General features: G+C 35.7%; 1 protein-coding gene across 1 annotated transcript in view; it reads right to left on the bottom strand.

Moving 5' to 3' along the window:
• Window positions 1-21,706, bottom strand: part of LOC117336382 (calcium uniporter protein, mitochondrial-like) — an 83,721-nt gene that overhangs the window by 35,950 nt on the left and 26,065 nt on the right. The window contains exons 2-4 of the mRNA XM_033896890.1: window positions 20,440-20,500; window positions 10,952-11,122; window positions 304-408 (exon numbers count right to left, since the gene is read on the bottom strand). Coding sequence (XP_033752781.1) covers window positions 304-408; window positions 10,952-11,122; window positions 20,440-20,500 — 337 coding nt within the window. The remainder of the gene's footprint in view (window positions 1-303; window positions 409-10,951; window positions 11,123-20,439; window positions 20,501-21,706) is intronic.

Here is a 21,706-nt window from a genome sequence, read left to right as displayed (position 1 = left end):
AGACAAATGTCAAGGTTACAAACAAATGTCAAGGCTACAGAAAAATAAGGTTAAAGACAAATTTCAAGGCTACAGACAAATGTCAAGGTTACAGACAAATGTCAAGGTAACAGACAAATGCCAAGGTTACAGACACAATTTAAAGTTTACTAACAAATATGAAGTTTACTGACAAATGTCAAGGTTACAAACAAATGTCAAGGTTACAGACAAATGTCAAGGTTACACACTAATCAGCCTTCATTGCAACTAACAAATTTGAAAGTGATTTAAGTTAAAGACTTAAGATATATAAATACTTACTGTAATCTGGTGGGGAAAACTCATGGACTTCATCGTTGATTGAGATTTGAAAATTCTGTCTCATTAAAACATCAATGGTTGTGGATTGGGAGATCCTTTTACCCTCTGAAACATAAAAAGACATTTCATATAACACATACAAAGATCCTCTTATGACAGTAATCGCTGTAATTGTTTGATTTTAGATGAGCTCTGTATATGTTGTATACAAGGACCTAGAAGAAGTAAGAATATCATAAAGATATCTATAGCTCTGTCGGAAAAAAAGGTCCCAAATCAATTAAGCGGGTATCTTAACTCAGTTTCATCAAATTTCAGATTTAGACATTAAACAGCTATAAAAGCTTAATGCATAACAAACATGCTGTTGGATTTCAAGATTATTGTTCTATGCAGAAAAATAATCACAAATTGATCAAGAAATCTTACCAATTTAATGGAATAACCAAAACAATAGCATTATCAACAACTACAAAGATAACATATCCTATATGCTGAATTCCACTTAACAGATTCGTGCTTGATGAGTCCATCCCCGATTATACCACAATCTAATCATGACTTTATTTGCAGGCTAAATACTGGCAATGACAGCAGCCACAAATGGGAGCAAATGACAAACAAACCGGGGACTATTCTGTATCATTGAGGAACGGCATCAACAGGGCATAACAACAACACTCGAGGTAGCGAATGAGAGCATTACACATGTATATGTATTCTACTGTTGGTGGGCTACAATAACATTACAAATTGTCATGTACAATAACAACAAATCCCATTTTCTGGTGAAATGCTGTACTTAAGTAAGACATTGCCAGAGAGTAGGAATTTGATTATTATTATTATATTTTATGCATTAATGTAGGAAAACAAAAGAAAAATCAACCCCAGTCATTTTCTCTGCAATTTTAAGTATTTCCTGTTAAAGAGCATTTGAATTCCTGCCGTGTGGGGGTGGAAGTTTCAGATTGGAATTGAAGTGACAGGTGAAGTGAAGCGGAATGTGATTGTGTTGCTAAATCACCTAAGAATTAAAATATCTGTCATTCATTAATTAATTATATTATAAAGCCACGAATTCCTTGGTATAAAATAGATATATAGTCCTCCTCCTTATACAATCTCTGATTCAAGGACATAATATCGAGTTCATCAATTTCTGCTTCCGCTGAATTTACCTCAAACAACTTCCTGAACTGTCATTTGATTTTAAGCCCTAAAATTACTACTATCTTTAGTAACTGGTCTGTTGATCTATACAAAAATAATTATAAGTCAAAAACTTTTTATCCTGAAAATGAACACTAATGCAACACACTGAAGCTTTAATCTCTTATTAAAAGTTGTGTACTTATATACCAAAATCTTATATATATGAGCAATTCAGCAATAACTGTCACAAATGATGCCCATATAACAATATATATCAGATAAACAATGGTATCCTGCTAACAGGTGTCATCATACAACTTCTACCTGACGAATACAGAGAACTGTTCCCTGCCTCAAACTTCTCACATGCACACTAGACATTGCTAAATGCTCCACAGCCCCACAAGCATAGCTTTCATGTATGAAAAGTCATTGACCACATAAAATAATGTATCATTTAATGAACACAACATGCAGTGATCAAACATTTGGCCTCAGAACACAATTATCTTGTTTTTCAAATCTTCACATTGCATGATACATTCAGCTCAAAATAAGCCAAACTCAACACCACTTCAAAACCTATTGATTAAAACCTAACAAATCTAGCAGCATGCAGGGGCATTTAAAATAATCACAATTTTCCCGATCAAAAAATTATTCGCAAATTAGTTTACAAAGTTAATTGCCAGTCGTTTCAAAAACCTGTTAGTATTTTCTGACTGGGTTCTCTTGCCTGCATGCACATTTTGCTTTCCAAACTAAAAAAAAAATCACATAACATATTTTTTTTGCATTTTATAATGACACATCATCATTCTCAGACTTCCAGCAGTATTATTGGATTTCAAATGGTATAGGAACTTTTGTATCAAAGGTTTTATATCCCGACATTCATTGAATTGGTTAATCTGTAGAAAATAGCTTCTATATTAGGAAACTACAGCAATACACCAACTGCACTCAGTCCCTAAAATGAACAATCAAGGCATTGAATGGCATCAATTATTTATTACAGTTGAAATCACTAGTGATGGAGGTACAATTTTTTTGGTGTCAATTGTTCAGCTTAACATAGGGAATTTTAATCTAAAACTCTTTCTGCTGGTATCAGTGTTAAATGCTAGCTATTACAAAAACCTTTGTCACAACCAGAATGTGAAAATCTTGTACTAAACTTTTTCATATACCAAGAAGTGCAAATCTCACCTGAACTTCATCTTAATCTTACCAAGAAGTGAAAATCTCATCTGAACTTCATCTTAATCTTACCAAACTCAAGTCAACTAGTCTACCCAGTACATATAGTGAATCTTGTTCTCAGAAAGTGTATTACATGTAACAAGAGACAATGACTATGGTCAGACTGAGTGTGGAATTAAAACTGTTAATTAGTTACGGGTGCTGTAAGGACGAGCAATTAGATACCACATCATTAGAATATCGATGCCTGGGGCGTGCCCTTGACATTGGCCGTCCAACGCATCATTAAAATAAACAAGCTGACAGCGGAGAAGAGTGTTGAGTCTGCGGTATGAAGTATCATTAATGAGGCAAGGTTTGGACTAGAAGCCTGGCTTTGAGGGAAAAGCTGTTAATGCCACCAATCGACAGTGACATTTTCTCCCTATACCGAGCTCACCGATACAGTGTATTGATTGTCATTGTCGTACAAAAGTATGCTTTTTTTTTATCCAATTCCATATATATTTTTGGCCTAAGCGAAAGAAGAGGTGTGATTACCGGTATGTGAGCTAAATTTCAGTCTAGCGTTACCACCTGTTGTGGGACAACACAACTGAGCCGCACCGACACACAGCACAGCGCAAAACCACTACAAACTCCCCCTTACTGTCAAACTCATCAATTAATCATAACAAAAGCTTTCTACAGACAAACCGCAAACATTATACTGTCCTACAATTTCCCACCGATTTCCCCGTGGCAGTGACATATGCTAGAGATCTAGTCTTGTACCAATATACAGATTATTACAGTACCGTGTGACAGAGTCCTGTATTTTTATATAGTTGTAATGCATACTGTACCGTTTCGCCTATTACACATGGGCAAGTCTTTAGGTTTAGAGGTTTGTTAGGGCTTATCATATAATTATTCACCATTACTAAATATTTGAAAATTTACATTTAACATTGAAATCTCTTCAGACAAATCAAATAAACTGACAATATACTGGTATCTTATATTCTATCTAGATCTACAGGAACCTGAGCATTCAATGGTCTACTTAAACAGTTCCACAAATGTGATGATCTACAAACAACAGTCCCAATGGGCCCGAATCGCTCACCTGCTATCCAGTGATCCTTTTGATACATCAACATGATTAAGAAAATGAGATCTTATGGCCTCACAGTTATTTGAAAAGGTGTCTTTTAAATATTTTGGCCAATTTTTAAATATTTTGGCCAATTTAACTCTTTCCAACTCAAATTATGGTCAAGGTCATTCATTTGAATCAACTTCCTAGCCTTCCAAGCATGCGTAACAAGAGAAATATCAGGCCCCTGGGTCTCTTGGTTATTGAGATGAAGCTGTTTGAATATTTCAGCCTATTTGACCCCTGTAACATTGAATGTGGGTGAAGGTTATTCATTTGAACAAACTTGGGTTTCCCTCCATCCCAGTGTGCTACAGACCCAATATCAAGTACCTGGGCCTCTTGGTTATTGAGAAGAAGAAATTTAAAGATTGTATCCTATTTGACCCCTGTGACCTTGAATGTAAGTCAACTTCATTCACTTGAACAAACTTGGTAGCCCTCCACCCTAGCATGTTACAGGCCCAATATTAGGTCTCTTGGACTCTTGGTTATTGAGAAGAAGTTGCCCTCCAGGCAGGTGCAGGTGAGCTAAAAAATTACATTTTTAGCATATTAACTATTGTCATGTCAGATATTTGTCTTGTATTGTAAAAAAACAACTTTTTGTGGTAACTTAAATACATGCTTTCATCCCAGCGTTTTTTAATTTCACGATTTACAGTCGTAAAAAACCGACAGTACCTGTGATTGAAACTAGTTCGCTGCGATTAATTTTCACAAATTTAAATCACCCATGGAAAAAAGGGAAAATTAATTGCGAAAATAAGGTTGTTTACAGTGCACTACCGTATATGGAGTGACTCCTTCAAAATAACCTGTCATTCAAGGATTTTTTCCATCAGAATGCTGGATTGTTTCATGGCCTGTTTACCACTCCCGATAGGGTTTCCAATTATCTTGTTACAGCCTGGTTTAAGTTCCTTGTGCTAGGACAATACACCACCAAAATGGTCTGTTTATCTGCAGTAGACATCATTACAGTTTGGGAAATAACCAACCTTTGTCAAATCTGCAATCCCATCTACAAATAGACAGCTTGTCGGAGATACGGCTGTGTACTTTTAAAACGTCCCAATATCCTACCTTTCTAAAAATAGTATATTCAATATTCTTTGTACTGTAATCTGTTCGAAGTAATAACACCTCGGTGTTGCTGATGCCGTCTGATCCGAACTGGAATCAAAACCAATCATGAATCCTATCGACACTTTCCGATACTTCCAGATTCATGTTTGGCTTCTTTAAGTTACACCCAGTCTGAGAGTTATATTTCATTCTGTAAATATGTGGAGACAGTGAAAGGAACAGCCAAAGGAACAGCCAGAGCGGTTTTTGCCAATCCTTCATTACAGACAAGTCTGGCTCTATATCTATCTCAACACCTCCATGTGTTAAACTTTCCTCTTGATGGCGAGATGAGATTGGTGTTTGACAGACAATTGGTCAGGGTCAGGTGTTTAGACAAGTTCTTCTAATATTTATTCAACAAATACAATTATTTTGTTTATTAGATTTGTCAATTTGGTATTGTCAATATACAGTAAGTTTGCTTTTCATACACTTATTTATTTTTTATCAAAAGTAAATCAAAATGATGTTATAATCACAAGTTCATAAAATGTTGATTCCAAAAACCCTGGTAACTCTCAATACTCTGTATATACAAAAAGGACCCCATGAAATTTTTCTTATTTATTTATTAATTGACTAACCTTAAATTCAGTATTTTTCTGAAATTTTAAGGTATTTCGACTAGATGTGCCATTGGTTTGACAAAGTACATGTAAAAATCTTTCCTCAATACAATTGCATTTAAGAATCACCTTACATCTAACCTTCCTTCAACTCGACATCATCTATTAACGTACCTGACAACAAACCTGTTCAAGGATATCTCGTCGAGATGTTCCTAAGACTGAACTGCGTCACACTTACCATTTGTCAAAACACATACAGGCAGCTTCTAGACAGAAGTTACACACAAACCAATGAAATCCATAAATGTTCAAAAAACATCAGGATTTATGAGGTCGTGTTGGAGAGTGGTCAACATCTACAGGAAGTCTGGCTTTTAGGCCAAAAGTATATGATCTGTGTCTGGCTCTATATAGACAAGTCAAGGTCGAACCGAAGTGCTATCATCTAAAACAGCAATTAACCATCGAAAACATTGTTTGAGTGACTAGAAAACTACTCAAGCTTGTATATCTGATAATTCAAGAATAAATAGTTCTTTTAATGAAGAGAATTTGGAATCTAATGTACTGTTTGTTTTAAGATATAGGTGTCCAGTTCAACAATTGTTCACAGTGTAAGTAATACATCAGGTCTTCTACTTTACATCATATATTCTACTTCTTTAAAACCAAAAATATTTTACAATCAAAATTGGCAAAATCAAACCATTATAAATTATATGTGACACATTTTTTATTTCTGCTTAAATACTTGTCATATTTTAAATTCCGGGGGAAAAACAAGCAAAAAATGAACATTTCTCATTGAACATTTATCAATGAACAAATAAAAACAATCAATTGTCCTATCTAACAATTACGTTAAAAAATATTTCCTGTCATATTGAAACAAGTTCCTCTCATGCAGCACAAATTGTATTGTAACTTAACACACATAGGCAGTGCAGGAAAAGGATGGCCATACCGACCGTTGGTAAAGGAAATGACTACGACCATACCGGCTGTCGGTACAGGAAAAGGCTAAAGCCATACTGACTGTCGATGCAGGAAAAGGCTGTAATATTCAATATATTCCTGGTAGGGATTAAATCCTGCCCTAGGAATCAGAATCAGAAACAATGATGGCTAAGCCTCCACTCCCTTCGGCCATGATTACGACCAATAATGTCCTCCAGTCTATTCACTCACCACACAGATTTTGTAGTTATACGACATTCTTTATCATTGCTACCTGATTTTTTCAAATTAATTTTGAATCAATTGTTTTGTCTGTGGTACTCGGACACCTGCCATGTTACAGTAATATTGGATCAATTGCAGTTAAGCCTGGTTGGGTACGTTCCTGTCATTTTCATGGCATTACCGTATTCATCCTCAAATAAGCCCCTTCCCAAAGTGTAAAAGTTTTAGGGAAGGCTTATTTCTGAACGACTTTTTAACCTACTATTTTGAAATTGATGATTATGCAAAAATGAAGAAGGTGACTCATTTGTGGACAGGAGATTATTTATGGATATATTAGTGAATTATTGAATCAATTGATGCGAGGCTATGTAGCTTAACAGCATTACATCCAGGTTGAATCAACATCATATTATTTCTATTGAATAAAAACAATAAAATAACTTGTATTCCCAAACATATTTTTTTTATCATAAATACCACAGCAATAGCCAATCTAAACTATTTTGGAATAAATGATAAAGAAATGAGTAAAATTCAAATCTTACTTAATATCATCACCATACATGTATAATAACAGTTGTGTAATATGTCCAAATGCAGATCGACCGCCCTAGTTGTGTAATAGGTCCAAATGCAGATCGACCGCCCTAAAGTACATTATGAGCCACAGCAGCATCAGTCAGTATAATTGTAATTATTTGGAGGTAATTGTCAACCTTCAAAGTTTTATCAGGCATGACAATACAACCCGATTATATTTCAATTGATTGGGTACAAACTTAACGACACGGCCATAACCAAAAACATAAAACATAATGTTTTATTGATTGGAAGCATCAGGTGAATGTTGGGGAAACTGCCATCGACCGACACAAAGGTGATCACATTATCAACCAGCATCATCCATAATATCAAACCATTTTTTTGCGATGGAATAATTAATATAAACTATGGCGATGTCAGTTAGTAATCAGTCTGCAGGCCATGGTTTGGTATAACCACAAGCTGGCCAATAACATCCCGTGTACGAGTTTTTTGTCCCAGTATCCGCTCTTTCAGAATACTGTAGATCCATCATGGGGTATCTACGGAGGGTCATTCTGACTGGTCTATCTATTTATAACGTGACGAGTCCAAACCCTGCTAATGATACTGATCACATGATCCATCATAGGATATCCAGATCTTACAGATTCGGATATCTCCGGAAACATTATCTGACAAGGAAGTCAATTTCAATAACTTCCTCTTTGGGTGGTCGACTGGCACAGTTTTAACACATATCGTGACTAGGTGACTGGGTTTTGAGTCTCATATTGGGCATGAAAAGGTATGGGGTCACATCACCTGCCCAACCACTTTGGCTTTTTCTCCGGATACTCTGGTTTCTTCCCACCACAAGATGGCACCACTCTACACCATTATGCACAGCTTCCACGACCAATGAGTGATCGCGTGTTCAACCATATGTAAAGGGCTGTAGACCCCACAGCAACCATATGTAAAGGGCTGTAGACCCCACAGCAACCATATGTAAAGGGCTGTAGACCCCACAGCAACCATATGTAAAGGGCTGTAGACCCCACATTCATGAGTTACTACTTGTAATGAAACTGGCAAGGTGTTATATATAGTGGAAAACATGCACGCTCCCTTCACAATACAGGCAACACGGTAGTGTCTATATCAGTTATTTTGTAAATTCTTTAAAGATTTCATAATTTCTCACAATCAATTAATCAATTAATCAAAGAACGTAAAATCCTGTTTTAGAAAATGTTTTCATCTAGCACTGATGTAAATTTCTGATAAATAAATTCTGATCTGAATTAAATGAAATAAACAATTGCCATCATGTTTTTTTCTGTTGAAGATGCCCGGTTTCCTTTTTTGAGCCTGCCAGCTACGCACAACATTAAAGATAGAAATATTAGTATATGAGATAGACTTCTGAATTAAAGTGGAACTCTAAAACACATGCAGACATCGAATGGATAAGTCGTTTGGTGTGACCATCGAAAGTTGGTGTCTGACTTAAACATCAGCAAATTGACCATCAGGTCCGAGAGCCAGACACTACTGACAATGACATTTCCATCTTAATGTGTCACCTGACTAGTCTGTGTCCTGTAATTAAGACAGAATCCTATACTGCTACTATCACACTTGGTGATCTAAACAGGCTGATTAATTACACTTGATAAAGTACACATAACAATGACACATTATTAAAGTACATCAAATTGATATCAACTTTTCCTTCCACACGATTTCTAACTCGGTATCGTAATGCTCTTAGGCCAGCTGAGGATATCGAACCCCTTTTGGAGTATAACACTCGCACTGTCGGGAGATATCAACTAAAACTAGCCTGTGAAAAATAGTCAGGAGAAGACGGTGATAGGCAAGGACAGACGTAATTAAAACGGTTTTTACTGCAGCTAGAATTGTACCAGTCTGTCGATTTGGCTAAAAGGAAACGAAGTGACACATTTATTTTGAAATCAGTGTAACTCGTGAGAAATAAAACCAGGGTACTCTTAATGGAGGGCGAGATATCATACAGAAGTCACATCTAGTGGGTGTCCTGGATTATCCTTAAGAAACTCATTAATTACATCATGTCAGATAGGGAAGTGTGCCGGGCAGGGGGGAGGACAAAAGCTGAGGGACAGTAATATAATGTTACACACCCATAGTCTATGATCACTGGGAACAAGAAACACTAAAAGTTAGATGACCGGTTAAAAACAGGAAGTGGTTAAAGATGTCTGGACAATATTCAGACACTCACATCAGATTTAATTAAGGAAATAGTTTTCAATCTTGCATGATCAATCGATAACAGGACCGAATCGTCTCCTGCAAATCTAGTACAAGTCACTAGGGATCTATTTCTGTGAAACTTCACCGGGAACTGCACTGAAAACGCACAACTAAAGTGGTACAGACAATAGCAACAAGTGCTAAAGCTGGTAATGGTTTTACCTGAGGGTCGTACTGCTTAGGATTTTGTTACCAGGCCACCTATAACAGTACCACTTTTTGTTACCAGGCACCTACAACAGTACTGATTTTTGTTACCAGGCTCCTACAGTACTGATTTGGCTCCTACAGTACTGATTTTTGTTACCAGGCTCCTACAGTACTGATTTTTGTTATCAGGCACCTACAGTACTGATTTTTGTTACCAGGCACCTACAGTACTGATTTTTGTTACCAGGCTCCTACAGTACTGATTTTTGTTACCAGGCTCCTACAGTACTGATTTTTGTTAACCAGGCTCCTACAGTACTGACTTTTGTTACCAAGCTTCACTCCTACAGTACTGATTTTTGTTAACCAGGCTCCTACAGTACTGACTTTTGTTAACCAGGCTCCTACAGTACTGACTTTTGTTACCAAGCTTCACTCCTACAGTACTGATTTTTGTTACCAAGCTTCACTCCTACAGTACTGATTTTTGTTAACCAGGCTCCTACAGTACTGATTTTTGTTAACCAGGCTCCTACAGTACTGACTTTTGTTAACCAGGCTCCTACAGTACTGACTTTTGTTACCAAGCTTCACTCCTACAGTACTGATTTTTGTTACCAAGCTTCACTCCTACAGTACTGATTTTTGTTAACCAGGCTCCTACAGTACTGACTTTTGTTAACCAGGCTCCTACAGTACTGACTTTTGTTACCAGGCTCCTACAGTACTGATTTTTGTTACCAGGCTCCTACAGTACTGATTTTTGTTACCAAGCTTCACTCCTACAGTACTGATTTTTGTTACCAAGCTTCACTCCTACAGTACTGATTTTTGTTACCAAGCTTCACTCCTACAGTACTGATTTTTGTGAGGCTCCTACGATACCACTTTTTGTTACCCGGCTCCTACAACAGTACTGATTTTTGTTACCAGACTCCTACAGTACTGATTTGGCTCCTACAATACGGATTTTTGTTACCAGGCTCCTACAACAGTATTGACATTTGTTACCAGGTCCTGTTACTTCAGATGTCATTACCAGCAACCTATACGAACTTCTATGGTCTTTCCTACCACAGCCTTTTCAGTTGCAGAACACTTTCTGAAAGTTTTGCTTTTTGTTCTATCTTCAGTCTTTTAAAAACACAACTTTACATCTTTAAATATAAAGGTTCAAGTCCTGAATATGATCAGACAAGAGGTACTGCATCGAAAAACGGAAGGTGGAGTATTCTTAGTCCGTCTAAATATAACAAAGAGCTGGCTGTATATGAAGCACCCTGTTACCTACCTTCTGTTAAGATGACGGCTCGGTCAACTCCTCCATCCTCTGCTTTGATGTACTGGAGGAAATCTCCAACTGTATGGGAGACCGGCTTGAGCGTAAATTCACAGGTCTCTTTTCGAGACGGTAAAGGCACAGTAAATACAGGTAATCCATCACGGTATATCACATTCGCTTCTGAAAAATAAACAGGCAATACATCAGGACACCAAAATCTAAAAGGAGTTAATTTATACTATTATAGCAAACGTATCAGGGCATAAAATATACTTCCACACCAAACTTAACAAGGACATAATTTATACTCCCACACCAAACTTAACAAGGACATAATTTATACTGCCACAGCAAACTTTACAAGGACATAATTTATACTCCCACAGCAAACTTTACAAGGACATAATTTATACTGCCACACCAAACTTTACAAGGACATAATTTATACTCCCACAGCAAACTTTACAAGGACATAATTTATACTCCCACACCAAACTTAACAAGGACATAATTTATACTGCCACACCAAACTTTACAAGGACATAATTTATACTGCCACACCAAACTTAACAAGGACATAATTTATACTGCCACACCAAACTTAACAAGGACATAATTTATACTGCCACACCAAACTTTACAAGGACATAATTTATACTGCCACACCAAACTTTACAAGGACATAATTTATACTCCCACACCAAACTTAACAAGGACATAATTTATACTCCCACACCAAACTTAACAAGGACATAATTTATACTGCCACACCAAACTTTACAAGGACATAATTTATACTGCCACACCAAACTTAACAAGGACATAATTTATACTGCCACACCAAACTTAACAAGGACACAATCTATTCTCCCACACCTACATACACAAGACATTTCAGTTTCCTTCAACATGATAAACAGCCATTAAACAATTTATATCCAGATGATATCCTGTTGCAGAGTAGACATAAAGGCAGTAAGACATGCTACACTGGTTACAAATGCATATTAAATTGTTTATGTCATCTTGGCTTAATACTAGGGGACTGGTTCTATTATGAAGGTTTCAAAATTTCTTTAATGAGTTTCTAAGGCTCTTAGATACCATGGAACTTGTTTATCACAGCCCAGCCAAGGGATAAAGGGAATCTGGTCTAAAATGACAAACAATCTTCTATTACCAGCAGGTTAACATTGTTTCTAAAAGCACCAGGGAAATTTATAGAAATGTGATAGCGCTACGTGAATCTTGTATGTACAGCAGAGGTTTGGTTAGAAGTACACTAATGGCCCATATTTGGTGTTATCATGTTTTACTGGAAGTTCTTATCTATTACAAAGACAGACCGAAGCTATTTCATAGAAAAGTAAACTTCATATCAGGTTTGATTGTCACAAACAATTCATACGGTCATGTTTCAGATTTGATGTTCATAATGTTCAATAATTTGGTTAGCTGGGAGTCGGGAAGAGAGTTTAGTATCTGTGGGTTTGTTGCGTGACAGAAGGTTCAGTCTAAAAGGCAACGGAGTGTCTTATAAATATGATGGTGGTTCAATGCAGGCACTAGATTCTGGGTTTAACAAATGACATTAAATTGAAGAAATATACCTGCATGTGTCTGTGTGTTTGCTCCCTGCCATAGGTCAGACCTGAGCCAGCCCTCTGTTGGCCAAAGAACACTTGTTTTGTCTGACTATTGTGTGGCACCGAGCCCAATTTACCATAAACCATATTACACTTTTTACACGTCTTTATAAAATTGTATCCCCTTAAACATTTCAAATTCACCAGGTTTTTGTTTTATTTTTTATTTAAAAAACAAACTTTACAGAAATAATTTTTTAGAAAAAAAGATATTTGTGATGAATATATCTTAAGACCTACACCTCTTATAAATCATAACCTCAAACCCATAACACCAACCCATATCCCTAGATCTTAAACTTAAACCCCAAAACACAACTTCATACCCCTAGATCATATTAACCTCACACCCGAAACACAACCCTGTACCCCTAGATCAACCTCAAACCTAAAACACAACCCCCTAACCCTAGAGCATAACCTCAAACCCAAAACACAACCCCCTAACCCTAGATCATAACCTCAAACCCAAAACACAACCCCCTAACCCAAGAGCATAACCTCAAACCCAAAACACAATTCCCCTAACACCCTAGAGCATAACCTCAGACCCCAAAAGGTAATCCCCTAACTCTAAAACATAACCTCAAACCCAAAGGTAATCCCTTAACCCTAAAACATAACCTCAAACCCAAAAGGTAATCCCTTAACCCTAGATCATAACCTCAAACCCAAAACACAAATCCATATACCCCAAAATCCTCAAACCCGAAATGCCATGCAGCCAGTGAAATTTTTGTAATTTTACTCAAACTCAACTTAATGATTTTGTACCTCACCATTTCAAATAAATAATACATATAATTCAAATATTTACACTAAGAACATGACAACATCCTTAATCCTATGAGAGGACTTGGAATCAAACCTTAAACCAAGCTATTTTTTTGGATAGATGTTACATCAATTGTTTCCAGAAGAGCGATGATTTAACAGCGATCCCCCCTCACGGATACAGCCCTATCTATCAGTAGAGACTTGACACCAGCCCAGTATCAATCACACCTAACCCTTCCTTATCACATCCTTCCATACAATTTACTGATTGTCAATCAGTCTAGCACTGATTGTCCTCCTGACAATTGCAATCTGGTCAATATTGGTGTGATGTATTCTGGAGAAAGCTAGCGTCTTAGATTTCCATCAGTTCAACAAGGCCAGGGTTGTAAAGGGTGTGAGACATGCTCCGATATAACCAAACGAGGGGGGACAATTACACGCTCGGTGCTCCCTGGTGTTTTAATGAGCATCAGTAACAAGCCGGTCTGTCTAAGTAAGCTTCGCCAACCAGTACTTATTTGATTCTATGCAATCCTCAGGCGCTCATGATCAAACAAACATTTTCCCAATAAAGCGTCTTTCACCCAAAGTTAGGTTCTGGTGATCAGGGATAATCTTCGATCTCCAGAAACCAATATTTATAAACTAGTCTTCAATCTCCAGAAACCAATATTTATAAACCAGTTAACCGTTAATAAGGCAAATATTTTTATAACCTACATTTAGTATCAATAGAGTCCATACAGGCCATTACATATAATCTTTATGTGACATGAATTCTTTATTGTAGCATAGGCATTGGCAAAATTAAGCAAATACAATGGTGATGTTTCGCATTTTCTGCAAAAATTTAACTTCTGTTTCATGCAACATTCAACTGAAATTTCAGCTACATTGGATGCTAGTTAGAATTTATCTTCAAATAAGCCCCGCCCCCAAATAAGCCACCTTTTTCATTTTTGCAGAATTAATTATCTGAGTTTTAAAGAAGAAAGATAAATGTGGTCCACAAATCCCACACTTTAATATTCAACTTTAACAGTTTGAGGATAACTATGTTAATTGATACCATATTTTATTGTTGTCGGAACAGTCTAAACTGTTCGGGAAAACATGTTAAAACCACATATGAGCAATGTCAATCCCATAATTGTAAATAATTCAGATTAAAAACGAAATTTGAAGCTTTTAATAATTGATATGTACTGTATATATTAACTGAACAATGCTTGGAGCAAGTATACTTATATTAGAATGTCTGTTTCACAGAAAATCTGAAATTTGTGAATATAGGGCTTAATCATTACAATATTTGGGATACTATAAACAAAATCTAGAATATATAAATATATGTCTTTATAGTGGTTATTGTTTTCTTTATATCATAAATAAAATAAACTGCCCAGCAGTGACCTTCATTTCAGAGTTATCAGTCTACCGCGTACTGGACAGATGGAAACCAGGCAGAAATACTGTGATGTATATATCAGAATGTGTTTTTAATGAATTTAGACAGTACTAGTTTTAACAAGCATACTTGTTATTGCTGAAGTAATATATGTACTTTATCGGCTTCCGCTATAAACAGGAATAGTGACCTTAACCCTAAATCTCTGAAATTTGAACTTGGCCGAGATATTATAGTCCTTTATCATTGTGTGAAGGTTGATAAAAAATCCCTCAAGGAATGAAGCCATTAGAACACTGACAATCTGTGACATTACTTACATAGCTACAAGACGAACAGAGAGAAAACCTATATATATATATCCCCCCATGGTTTCACTGATAGCTATAGGGGACTAATGATTTATTTATTTCCTACACAGAATTTGTTTGCTATGTTGTATGGTATTTTAGTAAGTAATAATTCTATAAAAATTTGGTACATGTAAACTTATACGGTTCATTCAGGATATAACAATAACAGATTGATAAAAAATCTTTATGTCAAATTTACACCCACAATATTTATTGAGTGTTGAATACATTTGTACAGGATACATTTGCATTTGTTATTGGTTGAATTCTGATCATTTATCACAAGTGTGATAAGAAATATAGATCACTTCAGCACCTCATATCGTCTTGGATCTTGGTTTGTTTGCAATCTTCATTATAAATCATCTTACGTGTCCATAAACTCATCCCATAAACTCGTACAACTTGCCTACAACTATGTCTATTTATTTCTTTGGGGTAGTTTTTTTTTCAATAATAAAACATACATGTTTCATGTCACCTGAACCATCAACAGTGTTAACATCAGCAGAAAGGCTGAACATGGGGTGGTAGTGTATTTCCTCTCTCAAGGGTGAAATTATCAGCGTGAAAGGGACAATAACTTGATAACAAAGAATGATGTACACTTTTTTATGGTTGATAAATGCATGAGCTAGATTTTTTATCCGTGATGTCAAGGTAACACTCCTCATCCCCCCCCCCCAATAATATCTCCTTGTAGATTGTCAAACACACTCAATAATAATACTATGACTGTGATGCTTTAAATTGTTCAATCACTGGGACATATATTCACTGGGACATATATCAATGTAATACATTGGAACGGTATATGCCTTGAATTGTCCGTAAATATTAATGGTATATGCCTTATAATGTCATTAAATAATAATGGTATATGTATGTCTTAAATTGTCATTAGATATAAATGGTTTATGCCTTATAATGTCATAAAATAATAATGGTATATGTATGTCTTAAATTGTCATTAGATATAAATGGTTTATGCCTTATAATGTCATTAAATAATAATGGTGTATGTATGTCTTAAATTGTCATTAAATATCAATGGTATATGCCTTAAATTGTCATTAAATATTAATGGTATATGCCTTTAATTGTCATTAACTAATAATGGTATATGCCTTAAATTGTCATTAAATAATAAGGGAATATGCCTTAAATTGTCATTAAATATTAATGGTATATGCCTTAAATTGTCATTAAATATTATGGTATTCGAGAAGAAGTTTGAAATATGTGTTGTTCAGAAGAACCATGATTGCGCAATCATGTTACAAAATGGCTGCCGTGGCTGCCATGTCAAAGTTTTTACGAAGCCGAAAAATAACAACACTTTATTGACTCTCCCTCCTTAACATCCTCACCAACTTCCAGCTCAATCGCACCAGTGGAACTGGAGAAGAAGTTTAAAATGTGTTTTTCAAGATGGTTGCCATGGCGGCCATCTTGGATTTCTGACTGACCTGAAAAATAACAACACTTGGTCAGGACCATCTCAGGATCATTTTTGGTAAGTAAGAACTGAATCCCACTATTGGAATTTGAGAAGAAGTTTCAAATAGGTGTTGTTCAGAAGAACCGTGATTGCGCAATCATGTTACAAAATGGCCGACGTGGCTGCCATGTCAAAGTTTTTACGAAGCCGAAAAATAACAACACTTTGTTGGCTCTCCCTCCTTAACATCCTAAACAATTTCCAACTCAATGGCACCAGTGGAACTGGAGAAGAAGTTTAAAATGTGTTTTTCAAGATGGTTGCCATGGCGGCCATCTTGAATATCTGACCGACCTGAAAAATAACAACACTTGGTCGGGATCATCTCAGCATCATTTCAGGCAAGTTTCAGCTCAATAGCACTGGTGGAACTCGAGAAGAAGTTTCAAATGTGTTTTCAAAATGGCGGCTGTGGCGGCCATCTTGGATTTCAGACCGACCCGAAAAATAACAACACTTGGTCGGGACCATCCCAGCATCATTTCAGGCAAGTTTCAGCTCAATCCCACTGGTGGAACTTGAGAAGAAGTTTGAAATGTGAAAAGTTTACGCACGGCGGACGGCGAACGGCGGACGGCGCACGACGACGGACGAAACATGATGACTATAGGTCATCCTGACCCTTCGGGTCAGATGACCTAAATATACTTATATTAGAATGCCTGTTTCACAGAAAATCTGGAATTTGTGAATATAGGGCTTAATCATTACAATATTTGGGATACTATAAACAAAATCTAGAATATATAAATATATGTCTTTATAGTGGTTATTGTTTTCTTTATATCATAAATAAAATAAACTGCCCAGCAGTGACCTTCATTTCAGAGTTATCAGTCTACCGCGTACTGGACAGATGGAAACCAGGAAGAAATACTGTGATGTATATATCAGAATCTGTCATTAATAAATTTAGGCAGTACTATTTTTAACAAGCAAACTGGTTATTGCTGAAGTAATATATGTACTTTATCAGCTCCCGCTAAAAACAGGAATAGTGACCTTGACCCTAAATCTCTGAAATTTGAACTTGGCCGAGATATTATAGTCCTTTATCATTGTGTGAAGGTTGATAAAAATCCCTCAAGGAATGAAGCCATTAGAACACTGACAAACTTTGACATTACTTACATAGCTACAAGACGAACAGAGAGAAAACCTATATATATATATATCCCCCTATGGTTTCACTGATAGCTATAGGGGACTAATGATTTATTTATTTCCTACACATAATTTGTTTGCTATGTTGTATGACATATTTTAGTAAGTAATGAATCTATAAAAATTTCATTCAGGATATAACAATAACAGATTGATAAAAAATCTTTATGTCAAATTTACACCCACAATATTTATTGAGTGTTGAATACATTTGTACAGGATACATTTGCATTTGTTATTGGTTGAATTCTGATCATTTATCACAAGCGTGATAAGAAATATAGATCACTTCAGCAGCTCGTATCGTCTTGGATCTTGGTTTGTTTGCAATCTTCATTATAAATCATCTTACATGTCCATAAACTCATCCCATAAAGTCATACAACTTGCCTACAACTTGTCTATTTATTTCTTTGGGGTATTTTTTTTTCAATAATAAAACATACATGTCTCATGTCACCTGAACCATCAACAGTGTTACCATCAGCAGAAAGGCTGAACATGGGGTGGTAGTGTATTTCCTCTCTCAAGGGTGAAATTATCAGTGTGAAAGGGACAATAACTTGATAACAAAGAATGATGTACACTTTTTTATGGTTGATAAATGCATGAGCTAGATTATTTATCCGTGATGTCAAGGTAACACTCCTCATCCCCCCCCCCCCCAATAATATCTCCTTGTAGATTGTCAAACACACTCAATAATACTATGACTGTGATGCTTTAAATTGTTCAATCACTGGGACATATATTCACTGGGACATATATCAATGTAATACATTGGAACGGTATATGCCTTGAATTGTCCGTAAATATTAATGGTATATGCCTTATAATGTCATTAAATAATAATGGTATATGTATGTCTTAAATTGTCATTAGATATAAATGGTTTATGCCTTATAATGTCATAAAATAATAATGGTATATGTATGTCTTAAATTGTCATTAGATATAAATGGTTTATGCCTTATAATGTCATTAAATAATAATGGTGTATGTATGTCTTAAATTGTCATTAAATATCAATGGTATATGCCTTAAATTGTCATTAAATATTAATGGTATATGCCTTTAATTGTCATTAACTAATAATGGTATATGCCTTAAATTGTCATTAAATAATAAGGGAATATGCCTTAAATTGTCATTAAATATTAATGGTATATGCCTTAAATTGTCATTAAATATTAATGGTATATGCCTTAAATTGTCATTAAATTATTATGGTATATGCCTTAAATTGTCATTAAACATTCTCTTAGTCATGAAATCATAAAGGAAACTATATGACAGAAAGAAAGAGCGCAGGTTATATAGGCCATAACTTTTCCACTGAACATGTAATATTAGACCGAGCCTCATTTTTCTATTATAACTTGATTTCCTATGAGTAAAAGTCCTATATGTAACTTTATATGGTTTGATGTCATATGAAATTGATCAATTCAGTTAAATTAAGCTAGCATAGATTAGAGCATTTGTTGATTTATGTAGAAAACATGCTATCTAATGTAAAATGATACATTGTCGTTCCGTTTTGTTTATGATCACATGATGTTCATTTAAAGTGAAGTTGTTTCATACTTCATTTGAAATGAAAAGTGCAAAAAAATTAAAAATATGAATTGTGAAATATTGCATGTTTGTTTCCGCAGGAAACAATGTTATTATTCCCTTGTGTCACATGGTGTTATCGTAAAACTGTGTGAAGTGACTTCCTTACATCTCGTACACACGAATAAAGGTGATCTAACTACGACAATTGGAGTAGACATACAAGGCAAAGGTGACTTCGTTTTATACCCATTTTACATCGACGTGCATTCCTTAAACTCTGATGAGATTAGGGGATGTGAAACATGCATGTTGGAAGTGAATTAGGCCATGTTTGTTAGAACAATTGAAGACGTTTGTGAGACTCGCAACGTTTTATTGGGTGAAACAGGAATTGGTGGATGTCTGGGGTAAGCTGTGGATGAAGCTATGTTGTTGCAGCCAAGCTCCACCGAGTCTGTAACTGAAGCACCTGATATTGATGTATGGGTCTTTTTTCTGATTAATTCAATAAATGTTATTTCTGACAGGCTGTTAGATACATACACAGGCATTACCGATTTGAAATAGTATATTCCCGATTCAGTAGGCAGTTAGTTTTTCTGATGATGTAAGCAAACACTACTGCATCTCATACAGAAGCCATTATCACGGTATCAAATCTTTCTTATTAAACTCAAGCTTTACTAGATTTATCCTGTAACTTTATACCTCTGTCCAGGTGTCAATACTATCAAATCATCAATATTTTTCAATGAATCGTTAAATATACATCCACATAATTTCCTTAAGTCGCAGGTCTAATCTGTGCTGCACTGTCACAGAGCCTAATTTGGTGATACTTTGTCACAAAAAAAAATAAAAAAAACTTCAATAATGAACATCACCTACTGAAAACAAATCTCAATGTCTTTATTATAAATCTACAGTAGCAACTGGGTTTCTTAAATTAGTAGTTTTCCTATTGAATTTCCCCCGAAACCATGTATAATAACAGTAATTTGTTGGATGTTTATTGGGTTTCCATGAGACATGAAAGGTCAGAGAGCGTTGTCAATCCACCAGGATTACAAGGGTATGATACGTACCGCCTCCAGACAGTAACACAGATGAGCTATGGAAACTACATGGACATAGTAGGGCTGGGATCTGTAAATATACAAAAACAAGAATCATTTAGGTACAGTATCACAATAAAATATATGTACATATATATACTACATATATATAAACATGTCAAATACACATTGGAAAAGTTGGCAGTATAATCATTTCCGTCTCAGAAAGTAGACTTCCTTTGGGAATTGCTTACATGCGATCGGTGGAAGTGTATGCTATAAACATGCTACTTTAACTACTTCTCTTTACATGAACCTGTCATGACACACAAACTACGACAAAATGGGCACAAAACATGTAATACTATAAAGACTCCGGCACCAGTGTGTAACTGGAAACTCTCCCAGTCCGTCAGGATTAGAAACATTTCTTTTACAACCAACTTGTTTTAATTTCTCTGATATTTACCAAGCCACCAGTCTGAATCCAACATTGTTAATATTCATCTTCTCTTCTTTCAATAAAAGTTCAAAGTTGTTGATTATTGGGGACAATTACTCAAATAATATACACACCAGGTTACGGAATTCAATCCGATAGTTTAGTGACATTCCTCTATACATGGTTTAAATTTAGTGGCATTCCTCTATACATGGTGTAATGACATCCCTCTATACATGGTTTAGAGACATCCCTCTATACATGGTTTAATGACATTCCTCTATACATGGTTTAGTGACATCCCTCTATACATGGTTTAGTGACATCCCTCTATACATGGTTTAGTGACATCCCTCTATACATGGTTTAGTGACATCCCTCTATACATGGTTTAGTGACATTCCTCTATACATGGTTTAGTGACATCCCTCTGTACATGGTTTAGTGACATTTCTCTATACATGGTTAAGTGACATTTCTCTATACATGGTTTAGTGATATCCCTCTATACATGGTGTAATGACATTCCTCTATACATGGTTAAGTGACATTTCTCTATACATGGTTTAGTGATATCCCTCTATACATGGTGTAATGACATTCCTCTATACATGGTTAAGTGACATCCCTCTATACATGGTTTAGTGACATTCCTCTATACATGGTTAAGTGACATTCCTCTATACATGGTTAAGTGACATCCCTCTATACATAGTTAAGTGACATTCCTCTATACATGGTTTAATGACATTCCTCTATATACATGTTTTAGTGACATTTCTCTATACATGGTTTAGTGACATTCCTCTATACATGGTGTAATGACATCCCTCTATACATGGTTTAGAGACATCC

Source organism: Pecten maximus, chromosome 1 (genome assembly GCF_902652985.1).
Source record: "Pecten maximus chromosome 1, xPecMax1.1, whole genome shotgun sequence".
Taxonomy (NCBI): Eukaryota; Metazoa; Mollusca; class Bivalvia; order Pectinida; family Pectinidae; genus Pecten; species Pecten maximus.
Note: the sequence above shows the minus strand (reverse complement) of the source record. Positions and strands in the feature narration are given on the sequence as shown.